The 27,216-nt window shown below is 39.8% G+C and overlaps 1 protein-coding gene across 7 annotated transcripts; it reads left to right on the plus strand.

Annotated features, from left to right (window-relative positions):
• Positions 1–25,683, plus strand: MARCHF7 (membrane associated ring-CH-type finger 7). Of its 7 annotated transcripts, none has more exons than XM_079978117.1 (12): positions 1–220; positions 6,349–6,504; positions 10,449–10,607; positions 12,968–13,142; positions 13,600–13,764; positions 14,890–15,997; positions 16,505–16,674; positions 18,044–18,153; positions 19,814–19,927; positions 22,284–22,332; positions 23,675–23,822; positions 24,805–25,683. In XM_079978117.1, the coding sequence occupies exons 2-12, from the start codon at positions 6,352–6,354 to the stop codon at positions 24,809–24,811; spliced, it is 2,358 nt and encodes a 785-aa protein (XP_079834243.1). In that variant the 5' UTR covers positions 1–220; positions 6,349–6,351; the 3' UTR covers positions 24,812–25,683. The 7 variants fall into 7 exon arrangements, 5 of the variants coding, with proteins under 5 accessions (XP_079834243.1, XP_079834240.1, XP_079834241.1 ...); XM_079978114.1 differs by lacking the exon at positions 23,675–23,822 and adding an exon at positions 1,239–1,318 and having other exon boundaries at positions 3–220; positions 24,802–25,683; XM_079978115.1 differs by lacking the exon at positions 23,675–23,822 and adding an exon at positions 1,265–1,318 and having other exon boundaries at positions 3–220; positions 24,802–25,683.
• The last annotated feature ends 1,533 nt before the right edge of the window (positions 25,684–27,216 follow it).

The raw sequence follows: 27,216 nt of genomic DNA on the forward strand, positions 1-27,216 counted from the left end.
GGTGTTGTATGTGCGTCGACGCTGGTTGCGGCTCCTGCTCTCGCGAGAGCAGTTTGGGGAGAAGCTCGCGGCGAGTCGGGGCCGTTGGCTCGGCGGTGATTGGCAGGCGGCGCTGGGTGGCTCCCTCCGCTCCTTCGACTCGGCGTTGAAGCGGCCGCCATTGTCGGATCAGCCAGCGGCTGGAGGAGGAGGAAGCAGAGTCGGAGAGCGGCAAGCGGCGGTGAGCAGCTTGTGTCTCGTGTTCCGTGTCTCGTCTGGTGGGGTGGGGGGCACATGGGGCGCAGTGGGGGCGGTGCTCCGTGTCGGGGCTGGAGGCGAGGGCCACCGTTTTGAAGCTGGAGGCTCCATCTTGTGTGAGAGTGAGTCGGCAGGAGCCCTTGGCCCAGTTCTCGTTTTCCCTTGTAAGGCTCTGCGGGACTGGCCTGACCCCCCTTATCCAGCAGTCTTGATGGCTACGTGAGCAGAAAATAAAAATAATTCCTCTCAGGCAGGCGTACCTTTTTTCCTTTTCAAATGCTTCCCAACCATGCAGTCGAGGAGGTGGAACTGGAAATTCTCACTGGCTTTCGCCCCATAAGTGTGCCAAGAAAAAAAAAAAATGGAAGGGGCTCGTATTACTGGTTTTCAACCGTAGCGCTGTAAACATAACAACAACACACGGAGTACATATTAATTTGCATTGCCTGTTTCAAAAAGTAACAGTAGGGACAGATATGCAACTAGGTTCGTTGATTTGATTAGTCCTCTCCATAGAGATACATGTGTTATGGAGTTGGCAATAACTAGGTAAAGGTAAAGGTACCCCTGCCCGTACGGGCCAGTCTTGACAGACTCTGGGGTTGTGAGCCCATCTCACTTAAGAGGCCAGGGGCCAGCGCTGTCCGGAGACACTTCCGGGTCACGTGGCCAGCGTGACATCGCTGCTCTGGCCAGAGCCAGAGCCGCACACGGAAACGCCGTTTACCTTCCCGCTGGTAAGCGGTCCCTATTTATCTACTTGCACCCGGAGGTGCTTTCGAACTGCTAGGTTGGCAGGCGTTGGGTCCGAGCAGCGGGAGCGCACCCCGCCGCAGGGATTCGAACCGCCGACCTTTCGATCGGCAAGCCCTAGGCGCTGAGGCTTTAACCCACAGCGCCACCTGCGTCCCCTGGCAATAACTATGCAGCCTCTAATACCTCCCCCCCTTACCCTGTTGTTACCACATGCTGTACTTCTTTCCATTTGTCTTCATCATCAGGTTTATGTCTTGCCCTTCCTCCCAAGGTGTGTACCTGGTGTTATTCCCTATGTTATCCACGTGTCAACTCTGTGACATAGGTAAGGCTGAGAGCAATGGGCGTTGGAATTGAGGCCCAGGTCTCCCTAGCCCATTTCCAGTTGTGTATCCAGAGCATCCCTTAGTTTCTCAGCAGCATTTACACGTCTTTGATTATTTATGTCTAATAAATGCTCTGGAACAAGCTTTGACTCATCTAGCCTTTACGGCATTGCCTTTCTCTTCCTCAGCTACGTCCCATGGGGCAGCTTGACACAGATTCTGGGGCCGCTCTAATTCTCCCCCCCCCCCAAGAAGCCAATGGAAAGATCCTTGTTCTAGTTTCTCCATTTCCCTTTTCTCATGTCCCATTGTGTGACACTTTGCTCCTTACAGACTTGTTTCCTCTTCTGCAAGGGGGTTACAGAGACCATTGGCATAAAATTGTCAGCAGCCTCACAGGGCTGCAATTTTTGCATGCCTCTGCATCACTTGGTGAAGTTGCCCACAGATGAGTACTGTGTGACCATTGAAAAAGTATTGTGTTTAAGGTGGCATAAGCTGATAAAACTTGGGTTGTGGTCTTTACTCAGAAGTGGCTTTTAATACAGTGGTACCTTTGGTTAAGAACTTAATTTGTTCCAGAGGTCCGTTCTTAACCTGAAACTGTTCTTAACCAGAGGTACCACTTTAGCTAATGGGGCCGTCGCGCCACCATTGTGCAATTTCTGTTCTCATCCTGTTCTTAACCCGAGGTACTATTTCTGGGTTAGCGGAGTCTGTAACCTGAAACATCTGTAACCCGAGGTACCACTGTATATGAAAATCTTGATGTTACAGTGATGAACATGAATGTATAATTTGTTCTGCATTTACTACAGTTATGTAATGTAACACTACTCCCTTGTTTAGGACATCCAGCTCACATTTTAAAAGTGGCCCGAGAGAACAGTAAGTTTTGTTTCCTGCAGCCAATCCTGAATTAGTGCTAAAATTTGGAGTAGTGCTATCTTACCGGTAAACAGCTAGTTAAATATGCAGGGAACTAGATCTGTTTTCAGTAACTGCTTTGACTAAGTTACAGATAGGTAGCCGTGTTAGTGCTACTGGTGCTACTGGAAGGAATTTTTTTTGTTTTGCTTTGACTACGTTTGCTCAAGTAATGATGTTTATCGTATGTGGGTATGTTAGAATTTGCCATGAGGATGAGAAGAATCCTTACATTGCCCCAAGAGGGCTGCAGTGACTTAATAGAAGTGTTGTTATATTAGTTTAGCTAAATTAGTGCCCTAGCTTTATGTTCAGACTCCTGTTGGAGAAACATTGAACATGAAATAGTTCATGATATTTGCTCCCTAATAATTTATACTCTGTGATGTTTTCCCCAAGACAGCCTTCTTTGTCTCAGGATGAGATCATTGCGAAACTGCATTAGAAGGGAGAATGCAGATGTAAAAATTTGCCCCTCAGGAGAAACATTGCTTAATTAGATGTGTTCTGTATGGAACAATGTGTGTTGCAAGTAGGTCTAAATCATCACTGTCAGTGTTGTAAGAGTTTTTTTGGAAGCAATATTGCAGGGAGGAAGTTAGGGAAGTTCTTAGAGCCAGCATCAATAGCAGAGTTTTGTTGGTAAGCTGCAACTTTCTTTGCTGCAACTTCATTTTACCATCTTCAGAATCTGTTTGCCATGTTCTTTTCCTGCCATTGTAAACAGGGAAGGAGGATGGCTTCTTTAGCTGGATATAGTCTTGCTTAGTTAGAGACAGTTTTGTTTCCTTCTTCCTCCAGTTTTTACTTGTCTGGGGCCAAGTTAAACATTATGGCAGCATGAGTGTGGGTGGGGTGGGAAAGAAAAGCAATACAGTAGTCTTCTTCAGAACTCTTTTTACCTAGATATTTTTATCCCAGTTGGGGTTACATTCTGTTTTGGAGACAACTGGGATGAAAATATAAGGACGAAGCAGTTTGGTGAAGCGCAGTGGTGTGTCCACTGTCAGCAAGGGTAATTTTCAGCTGACATTTGATAACTTTTACTATATATTGCACTGAGCACCTCTGTTTTCTCCTAAGAACTTCAGCCAAACCCATTACCTAAAACGATCTCTTTCTTGGATACAGAAAAAAGACAAGTGATAAACAGTTTGTATTGTTTTCAACATTGTGTACTCATGACTTTTACATTGCTACTTCATTAAAACCTACTTTTAGCTTCATGCACCATTCAAAAAACTTTTCTGTACAGTTATTCAGTCAAATTTATAAGCTGTTCCTTGAACTATTTGAATGACATTAGCAAAGTATCTGTACTTAATCAAACAAATGTGTAATTGGATCGATCTGGTAGATTTGAACTCTCAAATGCCTCCTTTTAAGGCCTCTCATCAAAAGTGCCTTTGAAAACTTTAGCAGCTGATGGGTAATGTGAGAGATAAGATAATGGTTAAAGAAGAGGCAGTGATAAAAATACAGCAACAGACGTAATCAGGGAGAGAAAGAAATAGTGGAGTCTCTTAGGGAACTATGTTGGGAATCAGGGCTGCTTAGCTGATTTCTAACAGTAATTGGTCAAACTTCATTGAAGGTAGATACCAGTGAGCCATGCAGAGATGCAGTGCATTTCAAAGTACAGTGGTACCTCGGGTTAAGAACTTAATTCGTTCTGGAGGTCCATTCTTAACCTGAAACTGTTCTTAACCTGAAGCACCACTTTAGCTAATGGGACCTTCTGCTGCTGCTGCTGCACGATTTCTGTTCTCATCCTGAAGCTAAGTTCTTAACCCGAGGTACTGTTTCTCGGTTAGCAGTGTCTGTAACCTGAAGCATCTGTAACCCGAGGTACCACTGTACAGATGCAGGGAAAAGGAGATTCACTGCTGTGACTGCCCTGCTGGTGATGGGGAAAAGGGGTAATTCTAGGAGCATATAGTGACACTTTAGATCCATTGAATCCAAATCCTCTTGTACTCCAGAACTGGGAGAAAGCTATGTCAATTTTAGAGAATGTGTAATTCCCCTCTCCATTGGAACCAGTGGGTAGGGGTGGTACCTCTTTCAAGGACCCTCCCCCTTCATAAGATTGCTCTGCCCATAAACTTGGAAAAAGTAATGCAGTCCCAAAACTACATGACTATTAACTTCAGTCAAATGGGTAGATGATACAGTAAATATTCTTTAAGTGACTCAGTTCTGAAGTGTACAGGATATTGTTGGCAGGACATGAGCAAAACTTCCAAAGACATTGTAACTTTTAAATGGCAGCAATAAAATAGCAGTTCAGCAGAGGAAAAATATTTAAATGTAGTCATTGCAGAAACAAACATAAGAAAAAATACAGTTCCTTAGAGTAAAATACAATATGCAGAAAATAATCATAAACGTATAGACTGAACTCTAGTTTTGAGCACACTGCGTCTTTTTGACTTTCTGCCCATCTAGTCCTCATCTAGTTTGGATGGGCGCATGGAAGCAGTCTTGGGATAACTGAGTACCTGATCTGGCTTGAGTCCTAAACAAAACATTATCGTGTGAATACAGCATGAGGCTTCATTACCTCAGACAAACATGCATGTTATGCCTTAAACTTTAGAGTGGAAGGTTATATGCGTATTCTTAACATAACCAAAAAATAAGAATGAGGAAGGTACTGAGGCCAGAAAAAGGAAGGAACTTGTTAGATGCAACTAAATGTGCTCAAACCAGAAGGTACTGCTTGATGAAACTTACACTTTTTGCGTCTGCACACAAAACCATCAGTTGTGACTTCTCAGAAGTTGAGGGAAGAGTAATAGGAAGGGAGGAAGGGGCAGTCATCTTTTTTAAAAAATACAAAAGGGAACCTAGGCAGATCATTACCGTTTTTTTGTCAACTGTTGCCTGTTGTAAATATGTTGAATGAGCAAAAAGAATTTACGTTTGCAGTATAGCACACACTTGGCTTCTGATTGACTTTGGTATGTACAAATGTTAGCATACTGTGTGTCTATGGCCTGAGCAGGTGCTGTGTTGGCGTACTAATGTTCCATGTATAGTGGCCATGGGTTGCATTTAAGCAAGACACTAAGCATGTGCAATGATACCCAGGAAGTTCTTACAGTCTGAATGTACAGTAATAACTGTACGTGACTTAGAAAATCACAAAAAGCTCATTCCCCCAAAGCCAGGTGAACTTGCCTGTGCACATTTGTGAGTTGATGGAGTGCGGAAACAGCTCTGTGTGCTTGCTTTTTCTTGTTTTTTATTATGAAGTAAGCTACATTTCCACTAGGTTACACACAGGGTATTTACTTTCAGGGCTGTATATCTTGTGAACAGCTTTTGAAATAGTTTATTTATTACTAAGGTTATATGAGCTTCTTCTAGATAACCAGGTTAATAACTTTATTAGAAGGTAGCAGGTGCCCAGTGTTGACCTTCCTGAAACTTTATTATGATACCTCAACATGTATGACTTTTCTACTCTTGCATATCATACATTTCAGAAATGCCAGCTTCTTTAGGTTTACTTCTAGTAAGTGCTTCCTTGTAGTTTTTAGCTGTGACTTGTCAAGCTTTGACTAGGTATGTATTTGTTACTCCAGTTCTATGAATAATGTCATCTGAGGGGAATGGCTGTCATTTTTCTGATCAGCAGGTAAAACTGTGTAGTAAACTGGAACCTCTTTGCCCCAAACTGAAACCACTGTTGTGACATTAATTGGATAGCCACTTGTGCAATTTGGGGTGTTGTTCTTAAAGCCCCCAAACTTCTACTTGTGTTGTGTCTCTTCAAAAAAGTTCAGCAAGTGTTATAGCATTGTCCAGACTTTGATTTGTTGCTGTTAGCGACTGTAAGAAGACATTATCCATTACAGTAGACCAAATAATTAAGAGGCTGCAGTTTATTTCCAAGTTTCGGAAATGTATATATTTGCTTTGTACTTAGATATAACCTTAATTTGTTGATCCTCAGGTTAGTGTATAAACATTTGTGCAAAGCTTAATGTTACAAGCCATATGAATGCTAAATTTATAACTTGTATTGTTGTATTACTACAAAGAATATGCTCCATTATCTAATTGGAAATATAAATATTTTTTTCATATTGCATAGAATATGGAATCAAAGCCACCAAGAATTCCAAGGAGGGTATCCACTCAGCCATCCAGTTCTCAAAGTGCTGGGACAGGAGCAGGAAATGGAGGAACCAGTTTAACTGACTCATATCTTACAAGAGAATCTTCACTTAGATTGGAACCTGGATGCCAAGTAAGTAGTATTTGATGGTGATACATGCTTTATTCAGCTTCCGCTAGGAAAAAGAACTTTAATTAATCTGTTTAACATGTTAAGATATGATCATGATAAGATGTCCAAAAACATCTTCTGAAGCCTTGATAGATTTATTTAATACCACAAATTCTGTCACTTGGCAGTTTGTGAATGATACAGATCTCTTCATACTGATTAAACCTTAGGTGTATGTATTAGTCTTTTATACAGATATTAATGGTAACTTTTATATATTAGAACAGTGTTTCTCAAATGTGGGTTCCCTAGCTACTGTTGGACTACAAATCCTATCATCCCATACCACTGGCCCTGCTTAGCTAGGGATGATGGGAGTTGTAGTCCAACAACAGCTGGAAACCCAACTAAAAGTGCGTTCTCAAATGCACAAATCCTTTGTCTTGGACAAAGGAGCCTGAGTGACAAAAAGTGTAAAAGAAGAAAAGAAAAAGGGGAATGAAGTTTACAGCTATTAAACCTATAAAAAGTATGCTTATTGGTTTGGGGTATTACGCATATCTCAAGGAAATAAATAAAAAAGTGTTGTTAGCTTGATTGTCACATCAGAGTTCTGAAATTAAGGTTTTGTGGAAACAAGCACAAATCCTGCACACCTTTTTTAGAACGGTAAATTTGGTTAAATTAGTCTAATCTCCCCGAGTATTATAACTGCAGTGGAAGGACAGGCTATGCATTTTCTAAATATATATATTTTAAATCTGAACAAAGCATAAGGGCTACATTCTACTCTTTAGTGGCTACTTTATAGGGATAAGCTTAATTTTTATATAGCATTAACTGTGGTAGGCATGCAAACCATATCTTCTCCCTCACAGGATGGGTGCATTAATGTGGGGTAAGGTAGGTTGGGCTATAATCCCAAGGGGTATTAGGGCAGAGATAAAACTTCTTTGCCAACTCAAAAACTGAGATGACCTGTGCTTTGTGGCAGACTTAGCCTAGCCCCATGATAATGATGTACAAATAACACCTTTTATTATTTTCCATATTAGTACATGCCATTTAGCCTTAAACAATATAATGCTATCCCTGTCCCTGTTATTGGGTGGTCCATTGAGAGACCACATGACCATCTCTGAGTGCAAAGCTCACTGAGTTCATTCTGTGACCCGCACTTTCCAGTTCAACATATAAACATTCTTTCTGCCACTTATATTCCTTCCCCACCTGATGGACGGACTTCCTACAGGGCAAATGCAGCACTAGTAGTGCATGCTAGGTATTTGGTGATAAGTTCTTAGTAAAGAAGATTGGCTTGTTTCCATAACTTCACAGTACAAGCAAGCAACTGTTGTACTGCTGGAAAAAAACCCACTTCTTTTTTCCTCAATTGCCAACATACTGTCTATATTGTCAATATACTGTCCATAATTAGAATATATATATGTGGCCTTGGAATTTCTCTTCCAAGTTTACTTTTTTGTATTCTGTATGTGTAGAACGCTAGACTACATAGTGCAGTATTGCTATTTTAAAGCATCCTAAAACAGGGTTTGGCTTCAACTGAAAAGTGGTATTGGGAAATAGTTTATTTTGTAGGTGCTTTTAGCTATCTTTTTTGAAGAATTAGCAGAATTACGCCTCTAAATATAGAAATGCTTGTGGCTATTTTAAGCTTTAGCATTTCTCTGTTAACAGTAACTTACAAAACAAGGACTTGGACAGGGATATAGCTCTTTCTCAGTTTGTTTCCAGTAGATTATATAAGCAGGAATTCTCCTGTGGGTATGTTCTTAAGACTGTCTTACAGGTATGACTACTTGTAAAAAAATGAGTTGCATTCCTGCAACACTTTAGAAACTTAGTTGATGCTTCCTGTAAGTAGGCGATTTAACTACCATCCTTCAGTTGAAAGGATGGTTTATTGAATTCAGTGTGATTTGATTTTAAGTAAACATGGGTAGGAAGGGGCTCATAGTCATATTTTCTTAGCCCAAAATAGAACATTTAAAATGCTTTAAGGCCATTTTCTCAAAGCATTTTAAGCTGCTTATGTGAAATAAAAAATAATCAGAGAAATCAGCCAATAGAAAACATATGCAGTCCTCACAGAGGGTGGGCAAAAAAACACAATTTCCGCACTGTGGTAGGCAGAGCATTCCAGAGCTACAAAGGTAATATCTAGATAGCTGTGTGGCTTGAATCATATTCAAACAGTACAAGCCTGTGGTTCGTACTTGTATATGCATATTGAAAGAAATGGTCATTTGGGTATATTGGACCCAGACACTAAAGTCAAAGCATTTTGAATTTGGTTTGATAGTATATAGGCAGTTACTGCTGCTGCAACAGCGCAGGGTTTAAATAAGTGTTCCTTGTAATACCTGTCAAAAGATGGTTCTGGTTATTGTAGCAGATGAAGTTTTGAAGTCATTTTCATGGACAGCCTATTTAAAGTTCATTGCAGAAGTAAAGCCTAGAAATTATAAAAGCCTATATCAGGGTAGCAAGTTCAGCTGCATGTCTTGTAATATTCTACAAGATATTCTACAAGTAATATTCTATTGGAATTTTTTGAGAGAGTGATCCATGAACGATAGTTATTAGGCCTTCAATGAAACACCTAATGGGTGTTTGGATAATTTCAATGGGATAATTGAAAATAAATATTCAGAGTATCAGAAATGTCAAAATGTGGCCCAAATGAAATGTAAGATGAACAAACTTTGCCTGGCTTAAACCATCTTCCACTTATGGGCTTCTGGAAAGGCAAACGTGAAGAAGGAAGTGAATAAATGCTGTCATACTAGATAGCTCTTCCTCACAAGGGAATTTTCCTGGACTGTTCCTTACCCAACGTACTGTAACATATTTCAAATATTGTGTTGGGAATGTTGACCTTATATGTACAGGTACCATGTTCCTGGTGTGGCATATAAATTTTATTTATTTATGTTACTATTTATTCATTTATCCCACCCATCCTTCTGAAGGAGCATGCTATACAAATACAATCAACACAGAACAATAATAAAACCAGTGTAAAATCAATATTTTAAAAAATGCAGTACAGAAGGATGCCATTGACTGTACTGTAAAATTCTGCTCCAAATTAGGTCTTGGTTGCCAGTATATCAGTGTTAAGCACACCAGCACTGCTGTACTCCCAGCCACAGGTCCCTGGCAGGCTAATCTTGCAGTTAATTGCAATTCCATTTATTTGTGATGATAGATATGCTTTGCATATTTTCTTTTATCCTGCCTGGTGCAATGTTCAAACCAGCCTCAGGCAGTAGTCACCATGGTGATACACTGTTAGCAAGATATTCATTCCTCTTAGTCTAAAGAGAGCCAGTGTGGTGTAGTGGTTAAGAGCGGTGGACTCGTAATCTGGGGAACCGGGTTCGCGTCTCCGCTCCTCCACATGCAGCTGCTGGGTGACCTTGGGCCAGTCACACTTCCCTGAAGTCTCTCAGCCTCACTCACCTCACAGAGTGTTTGTTGTGGGGGAGGAAGGGAAAGGAGAATGTTAGCCGCTTTGAGACTCCTTAAAGGGAGTCAAATCAAATCCAAACTCTTCTTCTCTTCTAAAGGAATCTAGCAGAGTAATAGTACTTAACCATCAGCTAAGTAAGTACACCGAACTGACACCCAACATTTGCAGCTTTTAAATTGATAGCTTGAGTTCATTTTTAAAGATTTCCATTCTTGGACTAAAGTACAAATCCTACTGGGACACATTCATTTGTATATATATAGCTGTGGTATATCACAAATCTATAAAAGTAATCGTCCTTCCTCCAAAAAAGTACAGGAGTTGCTTCACATTATCCAGTGTAATACTCTGGGTACAAACATAGCTTTTATGTACTTATTAAAATCATAAGGATGGTAAGGATGGTAGCCATAGATGGAACTCAACTTGATGTTTTGAGCAGAAATGTGACCATATTACTTTGTAGGATTCTAGTCGGTTGCATAGTTCCAGTAGAGACTGGGCAATTGGAGAAAGAGAAGCATATGAAAGCCCATGGAAGCTTCCAGCTTCATCTCCAACTCGCTACTCAGGAACACTTGATCGTCCATGGTCTGGAAGATTGTTGGGAAGCAGAAACAGACTGGTAAGAGCTGTTTGTATCCTAAATATTTATTTTAAATGTTTTCCAAGTTTGCAGTCGCATTAATTTAATTTCTTGTAAGTAAGTTTCAAAGAAACATGCAAATGTTATCAGTTGTCTAGTTTTGTGTTAGACTGCAGTTGAATTGCAGAAATGTAGCTTTCTCTTAGGAAACTAAGATGCCTAGAATTGTATTAGAAAAATCCAAGCATCTGTAAGTATCTGTGCTTAGCCATTATGGACTTTGTAGAATCCTGTTTCGCGAACATTACCCACAAATTACTTAGTTTTTGCCTAACAACTCTTTCCCTGTAATATTTTGCCCATACCCATTGGGTACGGAAGCTCCACTTTTGTTCTCATCTGAAGAAGCAGTTAGATTGGCAGACATGAGAGAAGGCATTCTTGGGGTGGCCTCCAAATATGGAGATTAAGTACAGCATTTTATATGTTTTTTCTTGTTTTTGTTCAGGAAATGTTGTTGTTTTATTCCCCCCCAAACAACAACAACAACACTTTTTACATTGTAACAAACAGTGCAAACTTCACTTTTTCAGTATCTGCATTCAGTCTGGAGGTTTCTAACTTTTGCTCTGTGAGTTACATTTCTGTGTAAGTGCTAGAGAACATGTTGTGAGCAGAAAGCAGGGAATGGGGTGGAAGAAATGAAGGGAAATTAAGGATGGAGACATGTGTCTGCAGCCGCCATGAGTCCTTGTCAGGGAAAAAGGTTGGGTATAACAAAAAGAACAACAACAACAATTCTAACATAGAGAAATATAATAAAAAATAAGCACACAATTATAAATTCACAAGCATATTTATATTTGATATAAATAGTGCTAAATTTAATTTAAAGAGTTGGCATTATTTCCCACACTAAGACCCCAAATTAACTATTAATTTAGATTTAGATGTATATTCTGCTTTAACTATCACAAAGTGGCTTCCAATAGATAAAATATTAAACCACATAGCTATTACAACAAAATAGAATACATGGAAAAACGCTTAACACCAGCAGAGAGGCATCCTAAAAGCTCTGCACAGCTTTGACAAAGCAATGCTACTGCTGCAAATGCTTTGTTGCTAGTAGATGAAAACCTTTCCCTTGGTGATGGTACCTTATAATTCTTCAGATTATTTTAAAATGGGAGGTGGGTGAAGGTGGTAACCTGGGGAAAGGCACTCCTACTATATTCAGGGTCTAGGTTGCAGTCATTTAGGTTGCAGTCCTGTACACCAAGGGTGGGGATCATATGGCCCTTCTGATCTTGCACTATTAACTTCCATCATTCCTAACCATTGGGGTTGAAGAAAGCTGGAGTCTAACAACATTTGAATTTCCACAGGTTCTTCACCCCCTGGTGCTGTACATACTTGCCAGGAGAAGCCTCACTGAACTCTGAGACTTTTACATGAGGAGACATGCTTAGGATAGTACTATTAAGACTTGAAAATTTGACGCAGATTCAGCCTAGAATCAAACCAGCAGCTAATGCAGATAAAAAGAGCAGGTGTTAACAAATGGCACATCTGGTTCCAACCAGGAGCTGCACTATGGCTTTCTGTGTCTGATGACATTTTAAGGGGCAGCCACATGAATGCATAAATTAAAATCCGAGAAGATTTCAGAGCATGTAAGACATTAGCTTCTGAATGTGAAAATGAATGATAGTTTAAAAACAGTTTTAAGAGAAACTGTGCTAATTGAACTGTTTTCTTTAAAACCTGTTGAACTGTGCTAAAGGGATTGTGTATATCCTCGAGAATGGATCTAACCATGTTGTCTAAATAGTAAGAAAAAACCTTTTAACTAGTATTACTTAACAGTGAATACAGTCATACCTCAGGTTGAATGCGCTTCGGGTTGAGCGCGTTCGAGTTGCGCTCCTCGGCAACCCGGAAGTAACGGAGCGCGTTACTTCTGGGTTTCTCCGCATGCGCATACGCGGCGAAAAGCGACGCGCGTGTGTGCAGACATGCCACCGCTACTTACATTTACTTCTAGATGTGAACGGGGCTCCGGAACGGATCCTGTTCGTATCTAGAGGTACCACTGTAGAAATATCAAATCCTGTGTTTCTGGTTGTTGGACTTGGAGCCCTTTGCACTATCTCTGATTCTGAAGCTTGCTCCCAAGTCTTTAAAAAGAGGGAGGGAAGATCACCAATAGATATTAGATTTATTTTTTAATACTTTTAAGGGTAAGCCTGCTCTTTTTCAATCTCATTCATACAAGCCCTTTTCATTATATAACCCAAGCATTTTCACTTTGATTTGATTTAATATTCTGCTAGCTTATTTTTTTAAGGCCCAGTATTTTGCAGAAAAGTAGTAACCTTTCAAAACATTGTTTGTAGTCTACATCTTCATCTTCACCTCTTACATCTTCTTGGTTTGGCGAATCTGAAAGAACTCAGGGATCATATTCTTCAAGACTGCATAGCCAGCAACAGGATACTGATTCTAAGAGACCTAAACTTTCTTATACATCTACCTCTAGTGTGAGAAATAATGGTTTAAACACAGTTTCAGGTAAGTGATGTGCTAAAAGGTATAAAATGATGTGTATTTATTTTGTTTTATACTGAAGGTAGCTTCTTGCTATCCATGCTCTTACACAAGCACAGTTGTCTTGTGGAAACTTAAAAATTAACAAATGTTATGGCTTTTTGTGGGGTTGAGTCTATTTCATCAGATGCATATAGCATCAGATACTATTATTATGCTCCTAGAATATCTATTTGGGGCAATGAAATACATATAAAGCTTTTATTCCACAACCAGAGTTTCTAGTATAGAGTGGCTTTGACTGATCAACAAGTAATGGCAATATTGCCATTACAATAACAATAACCATATTGTTGTGCATAATTTTCAGAAAAGAGAGGTGTATTCCAATCAGGCCTAAAAACACAGCAGTAAATATTGTGTGTTTAAGACTTTTATCAAGGAAGCAAGAATACATATCTTTTTCACTTTTTGATTTTAGATTCCCCATGGAGATACAGCGATGTACCCAGATCTTCATCCATGGTACTTGGATCATTAGGAACTGAACTTGCAAGAGAGAGGAGAGAGCTGGAAAGAACAGAACCATCTATTAGCAGTCTTGTGGACTGTAGTCGCAGAAATGGTGACTTTTCATCTTCATCATGTATGTATTGTTTCATTCTATTTATGAGGTTCAGTCTATTATCTGTTTTTGCTTAGATGAAGACACTGTTCTTGGCTCACATGGCAGGATAGAAATTTCAGGGGGTTTAGAATGTTGCTAATTGTGAACAGCAAAGTTTTACTTAAAGAATCCTTACGGGTTGAATGTATTGGGCCAGTTTTTTTAAAAAAACGTAACTTCTAGTCCCATAACTAGTTTAAGCTAATAAAATAGCATTATTGAACAGTACTAAGGATATGGCTTCCTAATTGTGCACTGTCTCCAGGGATGCATTTGTGGGAGGAAGGTATGCTCATCCTAGGTTTGGGGGCACATTTGGAATTTTGAGAAAGTGCTGAGGGTGCCAGTCCTAAAATGGCTGCTGTTAAGGGTGTGGCCTATTTAACACAAAATAGCTGTCACATCCAAAAAAGTAGAATAAGAAAAGAGATGGGGGGTGGGAATGGTTCAAATTTGGTCAAAACAATTTCAAAAACTTAGAAATGTTAATTCTTGTTGCTTCTCTTGTCTTCTGCTGGTGTGTCGCTATAGAGAAAATAAAATATAACTGAACCCAGGAGTAATTTTGAATTGCTACAGCCAGCCATACATATGTATAGTCACAAATAAAAAGACATAGTTAATGCTGGCAGTTGTTGTTGTTGTTGTTGTTGTTGTTGTTGTTGTTGTTGTAATATTATCTTTATGGAATAGAAAAGAATAGAAATACACAGAAAATAAATAAACTCACCAGAGTAGTAGGGCCAGTTGCTACTGCACACTGTCTAATTTCTCAAATGTTGGTTGTGAGAATAAAATGGGGAGGGGGAAGGCTGAACCAAGTATGCTGTCGTGAATTTATTGGAAGAAGGGCATGCTAAAAATGCCATATATCAATATAATCAACCATGTTCTAAGCAAGACCAAGGGTTGTAGCTCTAGCATACTTACATGCCAATAAACCCCACTAAATTCAGTGGACTTATTTCTGAGCAAAAATGCATATAATTGGGGTCTAGTTAAAAATGCACTTCTTGGGCTCTAGTTAATAATAATCATATTTGGTTAGTCTTATCTACATAGCAGTATTTTACAGTTGACTTTTTGTGATTCTTATTATTGTAGATCTTCAGGAAAGATCTTCTGCTTCGTATGCACAGGGAGCAAGACCAAAAGAGAACTCACTGAGCTCTTTGAGGCTGAACACATCCATGAACCGCCAGTTGCCTTCTGAACATCAGTCATCATTACTCTCTCGAGAGCATAGCTGGAATTCAAGATCTAACTATGTCCCAAGAGAAGTAGAATCTTCTGAAAGGAATATACAACCAGAGTTTACCCTTGGTGCCATCAGAGGTGGAAGCGGTTCCTCAAACAGTTCCGAAAGAGTTATGCCATCCCAAAGGTCACTGAGTGAGCCTCCTGCAGATACTGAAGGAAGGCGTACAACAAGACAACTGTTGTCTCGTTTAGCTTCTAGTATGTCATCAACATTTTTCTCAAGAAGGTCTAGCCAGGACTCATTGACTTCAAGACCATTAGGTTCTGAAGATTCAACTGTTCCAAGAGCTCATTCTTCTACCCAAGCTAGTGCTACTAACACAGTTACAACTTCTGAAGACACAGAAGGGCAGACTCCTGATGTTTCTCAGGGATTTAGCTTTCTTAGAAGACGATGGGGCCTGTCGGGTGTTTCATCAAATCCTAGTTCTGATTCGGAAGCTGAAAGTTACAGACCTGATTCTGAAAGTAGAAATTCAGGTTCTTGGCTATCATCTTCCCTGAGGAACAGGTGCACACCTTTGTTTTCCAGAAGACGAAGAGAAGGAAGAGATGAAACTGCAAGAACCTCTACCTCTGAAACACCAGCTAGATCACTGCATCTTTTCAGAAGAAGAGAACCTGGTGGGGAGGTATCTCTTGAAGCACAAAGTGAATCCCTCAGGCCTGCTGCCAGGCCACCAACACCTGCAGTACCTAATGGTGCTACGTCTGTTGCCTCTGGGCCAGATTCAGCGCATGGTAGAAGAAATTCAGGAATATCAGGAATGTTTCCTGGTTCTCTCTTCCGGTTTGCAATGCCCCCAACCCTGGGGAGTAATTTGTCTGACAATGTTATGATAACTGTCGATATTATTCCTTCAAGCTGGAATCAGCCTGATGGACAAGATAATGACAAGTCAAAAATACCATCCTCAAGAGACCCTGAAAGGCTTCAAAAAATTAAAGAGAGGTAAAAGCACTATTTCTATAGCTTTTTAAATGGAGTTTTAAATCAATTATAAAACTGATACCATGTACCAAGAGATATTCAACTTTTTTTGGGGGGAAAATGTTGGTTTTCCAAAAAATTGCTCCTCCGTTTTAACTGAGGTGGGGGTGGGGTTTTCTGCCAACTTGCCTTCATCTGCAGCCCTGCACACCATTTTTAATGCTCCCCAATCCCCAGGAGCAGACTTAGGGGATGTGCAGGGGGCTGTAGATGGAAGAGAGGGCAGCAAGTCTCATTTGGTGAATATCACCTCTTTTGTTCATGCAAGGAATGTTAGGATCCAAGGCAATGTTCCTAGAGATGGTATACACCCCCTAGTTAATGGTCTCTCTTCAGTGCCATTAATAACTTGGGTTGGGAAAAGCTTCGTGATTGTCTTACATGTGAATGTAATTCAGATTAATGCGTTAACATGTGAAAAGTGTATTCCAAGTTTTTTCTGCATAATAATTGTTTCCTCTTACTTAGCCTCCTTTCCGAGGACTCTGAAGAGGAGGAGGGAGACTTATGTAGAATTTGTCAGATGTCGTCTACTTCTGCTACTAACCTCTTAATAGAGCCATGTAAATGCACTGGAAGTCTGCGCTATGTTCACCAGGAGTGTATGAAAAAGTGGCTACAATCCAAGATTAACTCAGGTAAGGCAACTCCTTTTTAGGACAAGATTTTTTTCTTTGCTCCCGAGTTGCTCTTCCATTGACTGAAGGCTTGATGCAATGGGGACTTCAAATACCTACTTATGTTTCTGTTTTTGTTTTTGTGTGTATATATGACCATAGAGAGACATACCACACTCTTTATGCTAGGGCATCACCAACCTTTTTGGATAAGGGGGCATATTTCAAATTTTGAGAGTGTTGTGGGACCAGTAACAAAATGGCCTCCATAGGGGCGGGGCATAACACAAGATGGCCGCCATTGGGACATGCCTTAGCATAATGTTAGATAATAGTCATATTGACGCTTTTTACATAGTTGTATTTTCAGACTATACAATGCTTAATCTGTTTAATTTGTTACTGCTATACAACTGTTAAAGGCACAAGAACCCTGCCTCCCCTTCCCCTTGCCAACCCATCCAAAGTCTAGGCTGCCATCCTGTACCCACTTACCTGGAAGTAAGCCCCATTAAAGAAAAATGCTTGCTTCTGAGTAGATTATGTATACAGTTGTACTGCATTGAACTATATAATGAATTCTTCATGAATGCCTATTCCTTAGTTCCTGCACAGCAGAAGACATGCCTAAATTTCTTTGAAGAGTTTTCACATTTGTCTTTAGCGGGGAGAGGAATTTTGCAGAAAATAATTTATAGGATCTATTTAATCTCAGCTGAACCCCTCACAGGAAAGATGGATCCTGGTTGCTAGAGGAAAAAGAAAGGGCAATTTATGGCGATTCAAAGGACTAGAACTTAAGACAGAAGCGGAGAAATTGCATTAAAGGGGAGGGGAAGATTTGCAATTATTTAGGACCTGAAGGATTTCTATTCATTTACCAATCACAACTCTGACTTCATTCATTGGCTAAAACCACTGACAGGTGGGAGCAGCCAGGCTGAGTCATTTCACAGAAATTGGCTTGGAAGAGTGCCTGTGCTCTGTTTTGTAACATTTTCCTGGAAGGGCTAGAGATGCACTTTTTTAAAAAGAGAAGGCTCAAAGAGGCCGGGGTTCTTTGACCAGTGAAGGACTTTGCTAGCACTGCGTTAGCAACCTGCCCCCTCCCCCTTATATGAATCTGTACATAAATTTATATGCTTCAATGAAGGAGATATGATGATGCTAGTAAGTGAACTGCGAAACATAAGTCATGCAGCTGAACTTATGGCTGTTTGATCACTGGCACCAGTGTATTCTGCCTTGCATGTTTATTTTTTATTAATGGCTCAGTTATATAAACAAAGATAAACCTATCTTTCTGTTTGTTGGTGTGCTTTCATATGCCCAGTTGACTCAAGAATGCCTTCACTCTGAAACAAAAAGTGTAACTCCCTTGTTCCCTCAGGTTCTTCACTGGTAGCAGTAACTACTTGTGAGCTGTGCAAAGAGAAGCTGCATCTCAATCTTGACAATTTTGATATCCATGAGCTTCATAGAGCACATGCAAATGAACAAGTTAGTATATTTTGGCTAATTTGGTAAGTGTCAGTTTTGTGCTGTGATTCGGGACCCTTTTTTTTCTAGAAGAAAATATCAGTTCAGGTCAAATTTGATACTGAATTTTTAATTGTCCTAAATAAATCACAAACTACATTTGATATCTACAATGCCCGTTTAGAATAACATCCTGTCATATGTGTGTATATCTTGGGCTTTGTGTCTGTGTGTTTGTGTTATAATTTTTTAATTTTGGGGGGCGGTAACTCAGTGAGCATCTGCCTTGCATGCAGGCAGTTCTGACTTCAATCCCCAGCATCTCTGGGCATCTCAGACCCCTGCCTGAAACCTTGGGAGTGCTGTTGCCAGGCCCATGTAGACAATGCTGAGCTAGATGGATCCTGTGGTCTGCTACAGTATGAGGCAGCATCCTACGTTCCTAAGACACAATGCAAAACAAAATAAATGGGAAGCCAGAATGAACATCATTGATAAAGTGACCTCACTTGCTGTGTGGTCCAAGATAAAAGTTGGGATTATGGAATAGCAGAAACAAACTCTTCTGACAGTGACAGTGCAATTTTATCTCAAAAGATGTCTATAGGATGAACTCTTAATAATATGTCTGTGGAAGCGTCCTCCTTCCTCCACGCTGACCTTCCCTCATGGAGTCTGAAGGGAGAGTGTAGTTCACCTGAATGCTGTCACAATCCTCCCTGCTCAGTGAGAGATTGTGTAGCTTTCTAATAACGGGGAGGATTTTCAGTCTGAAGCAAAAAGTGTTACGTACTTGCAGTTCCATTTCCCATGCACTATGTGGAAGGTCATGGGAGGTGATAGGACCAGACACCATTAATGAATATCTGAGTAGGCTTTAGACGCACTTGGAGAGGGCAGCACTAGTTTCCATTGATAAGTGAGGAGACATCAATGGGGCATTAGTCATAAGCAGTGTGTGTGCTGATGCTGAATATATTTCCCTTCTACAATTTTACAAAATAGGCTTAGCAAGAGGTGCTAGGATAATTTTTTAAGACGAGGGGTAGGTCTGAGAACATTGGGGGGGGCGTGGCGTGTTGAAAGGCATACATGTGCAAACCTACCTGCCAACAAATGAAATTGCTAGTGTCTTTGACAGAATCCTCCCTGTCAAACAGGTATAATATACTTGTGCATCTTTCTAACCAATATGCAGATGAAACCTTTTTGTCTCTCATATTCATTGCTATATAAACACCAAGTTGTATTAAGCTTCAATATAAGTTTTATAAATGTATAATGCATTTTGCTTCTGTTTTTTAATACTTTATGCTTATTTGAATCATTACATTTAATTTAGAGTTTGAGTTTTGAATATTTATCAAGGGCACCCTTTGTTTTGCAGAAAGGAGCCCAAAAGACTTCCCATTATTTAGTGTGGCTCTCATTTTCAATTTTCTCAAGATGTCTACTTAAGTATAGAATTAGTCATTTTAGTGAGGTGTTCATTTACTTGGAAGAACGGTCTTTACAAAGCAGTTTCTTTAAAAGTGCAATCATGTTAAGATTGAAATCTTTGATGGATATTAAGCAATAATGCTCCTGCATGTGCTGGGATAAAATAATCAGTGTAAAACAGCACTCATTGTGCATTTAAGACAACTTAAATGTTTGACTTGATGATACCCTCTTTCTCCAGGCAGACTATGAATTTATCAGTTCTGGGCTTTACCTTGTAGTATTGTTGCACTTGTGTGAACAGCGCTTTTCAGATATGCTGGGAACTACAAGTGAGGCCAACACACGTGTCCGGGTAAGTAAGTGGTGCAAACAGCTTCTGTGGCAGAAGCAGATTGTGACACCTGTTAAAGCATGTTTTGATATTTTCTCGAATTTTGTACTGGTCAGAATCAAAAGCCACACTACCAGCTGGGGCTTTCTGCTCATTCCTGCTGCAGTCTCTCATGCCCCAAAGTTGCTCACAAAGGTCTGAAGACCCTCTGGAGATGTTATATAGGAAATGCAGCCATGTGCACATGTTCTGTTGGCACAAGTCCTTCCTGCTTGCATATGGGGTTCTAGTTATTTCCTAAAGTACTGCTTAACAAACAAAGCCACACACATTAGGGAGATTAAATAGGCATTGGGTAGCATCTGAATGTAATTTTAAAGTTGATTAAGAGTACGTTAAGGCAGCATTTCCCAGCTTTGGATCCTCAACTGGACTCCGTTCTTCTCCAGCCAGCACTACCACTTGTTTGGGATGATGAAAGTTGTAGTCTAGCAACATCTTGGGATCCAACTCCAAGAAAAAGCATATAGCAGGAGTGGGCTACATTTCCTTTGGAGCAATGTCTCTGAGTTTGTGTGTAAAATGCAGAGAGTAGGTGGGGCCAGAGCTGATGGGTGGAGCCACAAACTAATCTGGAATAAAGGCTGTCCTGCATCCATGACTATCTCAGATAAGAATTCTCAATCTAATATAGGTCTACCTGAAGTAAAACCCACTGGGTTTTATATGGTTACATTCAAATTGGTATATAGAGGGGGGGGGGTTTTTCAGTGCAACAAACACATACAACTACTGGTCATGCAGGTAATAACTTCCTTACTTTACTATGCTAGACACACATTTATGGAAAAGATGTTCTTGAACATCTGGGAATAAAAATACTACCAGCACTCACCGATTTATTTTCACCAAATAAAACACTACTCCAAATTATTCTGAAATTGCATCGAAAGAGAAAAAAGGAGGAAGTGATGGGGTGGAAGAATGGGGCAGCTTCAGGGGCATTGGGGGCCATATAAAATGAGGCTGGGGGCTGCATGCAGTCCCTACATTGCAGGTTGGCCACCTGTACTGGTACATTACTGGTAAAGGAAAGTGGAGGATAAGCATAACCTCCATGAACATGCATTAATTTTTCTATTCTAAAAAGTCTCATATGCCTATTTCGGCTCATGAGCATCATTGTAGTTGCCCTTTTTTCCAAACTATGAAGCCCCATGCAGCCTCTGCTTGTAGATAAATGGACCCACTGCCTGTTCTATCCACTTTCCAGTACTTGATACCTTTTTTGAGCAGACTTTGTTATATTTTTTCTTGATTGACCAATAAAAATCCCTAGAAATGTGCCTGTTTGAGAAAGGATTTTATTTTATCCTCTAGCAAAGTCCCCTGGATGGCTGGTGCTATCAAGACTGACTAAATATGCAGGAGTTAATGACAACTATCTATGCAAGTTTTTCTCAACACCCACTCCTTCCTGAACAAGGAGTTTCATCTAATGATAGATTTCATTCTGTTACAATTATAGTACTTAAGCAAGATTTTCTTACACTCTTGCTTGCTCAAAGGGTGTCCTTGACAGATATTCAAAAAACCCCAAATCCAGTCATTCTAAATCATTGTTCTAGTTTTGGATCTGAAGATCTGCATGTATTTCCGTGAACTAAAGACGGTGTTCATCTTGTCTATATAGTAAACTAGACTGAAACTTGCAAGTAGGTTCACAGTCAACATATGTCCATTTCTAAGGCCTAGCTCATACAGTACTTTTCTACATGCAGTTAATAACTTCTGCATTAAGAAACTTAACATGTGAATTGTTGGGTCAGTTTTAGCCATGCACATTCCCACATTTTTGTGGAGAAACTTACATGTGTGAATTTCTGGCTCACAGATACAGATGGTGTTTCCTGGGCCTTTTTAAAGCTTCTGCGATTATCAGTATCCCTTCACCCCCTTGGCCCAGCTCACATGTTTTTCTATAGGTGTGCATTCATGGGGATAATTGGGACTCTTCATTAGCAAGATACACAAAAGAAAGTATTATATACAGCACATAGTCATTCTGTGGAATCTGCTTCCACAACAGGTAGGGATGGCCAACTGCTTGGATGGACAAAGCTGTGTCCTACCTCCATTATTGGAGGCTGCATGCCTCCTACTACCAGTTGCTGGAAATCCCATGGGTATCTGGTTGGCTACTGTGAGAACAGAGTGCTGAACTACATAAGCTATTGGCCTGATGTAGCAGACTGATCTTATTGGGAAAACTTAAATTCTTCCATGGCATATATATGCTTTGGGGTTTATGAATTGTTTTACAGGCCTGCGGTGATTTACAACTTTTAAAACTACCTTATTTCTGTATTATTTCTAGTTTATTAATCTTGCAAGGACTCTTCAGGCACACATGGATGATATTGAAAGTAGGTGGCTTCTGCTTGTTTTAGTTTCATTTAAAAGTCAAAGATGAAGTTTATTCTTGTTTCGTATCTTGCGATGTATAATGCTGAGTACTTGGCTGATGTGCAATTTTCACGCAGCTGTGACTGGTATACCTAATAAAACTGAAAGGGAAAAGAGTCCATTAAAAGCACTCATTCTTGACTGGATTGTTCCCTTTAGCAAGACCATTCTGAATGAAGAGAAACCTCTTACTGTCTCAATCTGACTTTCAGGTGGACATTAGGAATTTGTCTAGCTGTCTCCTAATGTCTGCCTCCGAATAACGTAATCAGGTTCTCAGAAGTGTGTACTTCTATAATGAAATCTTAAGTAACTTGTAGAGAGGTGTCCTTTAGAGGTAAATTATGTTTTTGGGAAGGGCTGCTGCTTTGTAGGTGATGACTAACTTGGCCATGTCTAGTATAAACCACCTGACTTTCTGCTTGCATTTTGGACAGAATATGCATTAGCCAATTACAGCACCAGTAGAATAGCTGTAACTTACATTGCATGTTCGTAGTAATCAGTCTCTAGTATGTATCTATGCTGAAGTGTTAGTGAGGAGGGCCTGAGATCTATAGTTGCTTTGCCCATACTGTCTGTGGTGAACCCGTTAGTGGATCAGCAAGAGGAAAAAGAGGTGAGCATTTACAGTTGTTAAAGTTGAAGTTATTAGTAGTTTCTTGTTCCCTGTAAACCCTACAGCTGTACATTCCCATGCCCCCCTTTCTCTTCCCAATGAGTAGGAATCTCAATAGTCTTTGATACCAACTGAAGTTGAATTAGTCCAAGCTGTGTGCTTCTTTTGGTTCTGCTTGAGCTGTTGAAACCCTGATTACAGCAGAAGCCAGGAATTTGTGAGCTGGCTCGTAGAGCAGAATGTCTTCTTCAGTGTTTGTGCAGAAATGCTTGTATTTGTAGAGAGGAGAAATATAGTATTGCCAGGAACCAGCTGCCTTTATTTTTCTCTTCCTTGAAGCTCTCTCATATGTTCTTATTTCAGCCGTGCTGCTCTTATGGAGCAACACTATCTACCCTCCTTTAATCAGTTTCAGATAGTTGCAAATCATTTTGCTGCCCTCTTTAAATACCATTTTCTAGTTTGCTGCTCCTACAGCTATAGCTGTTTGGTATAATTTATTCTACTTAATGGATTTTTTGCTTCCTTTTCAATGAATTTTGGGAATGTGTAGGCCACTGACACACTTTGGGTGGGAGCAACTGGTTTGGTAGCTATTTAGAAAATGTATTATACTTTAAACACAAGTGATTCAGTCAGACTCTTCCCATATGAACTGCCCTGGACCCTGCAATCGTAATCAGAGGCCCTTCTGCTTCGTGTGCCACCTCCACTGGAGTTCTGGAGGGTGAAACACGAGAACAGGCCTTTTCTGCAGTGGCTCCCCACTTGTGGAATGCTCTCCCCAGGGAAGCTCACCTGGCACCTTCGTTACATATCTGTAGGCGCCAGGTAAAAACATTCTTCTTCTCCCAGGCCTTTGGCTAATTAAACAATCTATGGCCTTTTAAACTGGGGGGGGGGTATTGTTTTTGTGTGTTACTATGGTATGTATTTTTGTGGTTTTTTTAATATTTTAAACTACCCTGTAATCTTTGAAGGACAGTATAGAAATTTAATGAAGAATAATAATGGTTTAGCAACTTTTCCTTTCTGAGGGACGTGGATTTAACCTTTGCTTCTGCTGAAAGTGTTTCAAAATGTCATTTATTGTTAATATAGTGCCTTCCATGTGCATGTATTTGTACATCAAATGAAAGCAAAATCACACAGTGCATCGTACAAAGAGTTATATCCAGCATAAGCATACTTTGAATAAATCCACAGTAATAATTGAATTAAATTAGAGTGTATTGATCTTAGTGAGTCTGCTCTGAGTATGACTTAGTTGGATAGAACTCATAGACTTTCTAGAAAACTTTGGACTGAAATGGTTAAAATAGAAACTAGGCTATTGTGGTGATTGGGAATTTCCTCTTAAATGTTGCTTAAAGGATACAATTAATGGGTACCAAAAAAGTATGATGGTCTTATTTTAACAATTAAAAAAATAGGTTACCTTAGGACATTTCAGAAATACCTGACTTCTCTGATAATTTTCAATTTTTTCGTCAATAAAATTGAAAGCTTTACCCCCACCCACGCATTGGGTTTAAAACACATTTGCTTCCATTTACTTCAAGGTGCTCATTAAATATTGATTTCATTTTAGCATAAGCATGTGTAGGTGTTTTTCCATTTTCAGTTCAAGAGATAAGATTTGTGTGTGTGTTGTGAAGCATGACTGTGGTTTTCAATTTAGGAAGCATTCTATTTGGAAACAATTAAAATTACATATATGCTATGTTAAACATGTTCGTGTTCAAATTAAAAATTGCTTCCTGTACCTTAGAGTTGTAGAAAGGTTTTTGATTGGGTTGTGTACCTTCAGCAGCTTCTGATGATGATGATTCTGAAGATGGTGAACTCGACAGAACACTTGATGTTGCATAAATCTGAATGGAAGGACCGGGTGGATACTCAACTGGCACAAGTACCATCAGTATGCATATGTTTTGTAAAACACACTGAATGCTATTAGATTTCTGACGCATTGCTGAATTCAAAAATTTGCTGTTGCACATTGGTATTGAGAGACCTGCAAGTGTGTTGTTTCTCCTTTGAGATTATGACATGTATGCCTTCTTCTAAAATAACAGATTTTTACGTGTAAGGCAAATGATCTCCTTTTGTATAAACTTCTTACAAGTAATCAGTTAAACTTCTGGAAAATGTTTCTCAACTTTTGCTCTTCTACTGGCTCTAAGTGGTAACATTAAAGTGTGTTTGCAAGTCATGGGGAGGAGATAGTTCTGTGTTAGCTTTCCATTTTAAAACACCTTTGGGAAGTCTCTTTTATTTTGCTTCCAGTGTTAACCAAGGTTGAGTGAGGGAATGAATGGGTTCTGTGAAGTTAGTGTTAAGTTAGTGTTAAACATTCCTCAAGAAAAACTTAGAAACTTAACTCAAAGCAATAAATTTGCAAGGGGCTACTAATAAGCGTTAATTATGGCTTTTATAAGTATTGATTTTGAAACTGCTGATTATATTTGATAATAATATTGTGTAGAAGTTCCGGTAAGGAATTGCAGCTGTAAACACTTGCATTTCAGCATTCCTGGAAGGAATAAAACTTATGGTTTAGAATCTTAACCAAGCTATTTATCTTAATGAACCTTTTTTAGAACCCACATTCACTGCTGAAGCACTGGTTATCAATGTGTTTTCTAGTGTTGTCACTTGTTTGTTAAATAAAAATTACAATGCATACAAACTGCCTGCCTTCTTAAAATACAGTAGATAATAGTGTACAACTTGTCTTCTAAACTGCAATCTGCATTTAAGTTCTTTAAAATTCTGGGGAGAATTCAGCCTTGTGTTCTTCTGATAGTTGATAGTTCTGTCTACACAGGTCTTTCAGCTTGTCAAGACAGAACATCCTCTGCGCCTTCAGGAAGAAAGGATTGGGAGTAGTGACATTGTAGGCTGCTGCTCATTATGTCACACACCATGGCCACTGGTGTGAATGAAATTTAGCATAATATGCAGGCCAAAAAGCCACAGTTCCATAATGCAGCAGGTATTGCAGTATGAAAGGAACATTTGGAAGACAGGATTGAAGTGCCAGAATTAAAATCAAGAAAACGAATTAATTCCCCATATCTGAATACAGACCTAAGATCACCTTCTGAAACCTTTCAGCAAGGAAGGAGAGGCTGCTATTTCTAATCCTTTGCAAATGTTCTATAGTATGGTTTAAGTTTTGAAAGCTATTTAATGATCTAAGAACTGTAACCATTATCTCCCCCCCCCCCCAACCTTGGCAATTGCTGTAGCCGTTCCAGGGAGAATCTCTGTAGTAGCATAGAGAGCAGTTGGCAGCGAAATCTAGATGGCCCTACTGTGAACACAGAAGGTTAGTAAACCCAGTTTAAAAAACACAAGTCACCAGGATAAAACCTGAAATGATTTTACACTGATGTTGATGAGCTATATAAAACTCCCCTTATGACATGTTCAGAATTAAATTCATTTTTAAGTAATATGTATTTAGTGCCACCTTTCTAACCAAAATTGGATTGCTTTTTCCGGTGACTGGCATGCAGTTATTTGAAGACTTACTAGTGTTAGATCAGTTAGGATGTGATGTCTATGGTAAAGTATTCAAATGATTGATAGCTTATTAAGTGTAATTGTGCACTTAAACCCACAGAGATGTGCAATCTGTTTAAGTGCTAGTTCAGTTGAGCTACTAGTTGCAATTTAACATATGGTAAACTTCCTGCATAGTATCCTGCTCAATCATTTCAGAAATTGATGGTGCTTACTCTCTCAAACACACATCTTTCAGTACAGTGGTGCCTCGCAAGACGAAATTAATCCGTTCCGTGAGGCTCTTCGTATAGCGGTTTTTTCGTCTAGCGGATTAGCGCTATTAGCGGTTTAGCGGCTTTTAGCGATCAGCTGTTAAGCGGTTTATCAGCGGAACAGCTGATAAGCGGCTTAGGAAAAGGGGGAAAAACCCGCAGGAACTCGCAAGACATTTCGTCTTGCGAAGCAAGCCCATAGGGAAATTCTTTTTGCGAAGCGCCTCCAAAATGGAAAACCCTTTCATCTAGCGGGTTTTCCGTCTTGCGAGGCGTTAGTTTTGCGGGGCACCACTGTACTTTGTTATTGTTTTACTATAAACTGCTTTATTGAACTACTTAATGTGTATAATGCTAGGAAGGCCTAATCACCTTTAGTCCCCCCCCCTCCCCGTTTGATTGCTGTGGACCCCAGCAGCTATTTGATGTATTTACAAACT

This window comes from Podarcis cretensis, assembly GCF_951804945.1.
Source record: "Podarcis cretensis genome assembly, chromosome: 1".
Taxonomy (NCBI): Eukaryota; Metazoa; Chordata; class Lepidosauria; order Squamata; family Lacertidae; genus Podarcis; species Podarcis cretensis.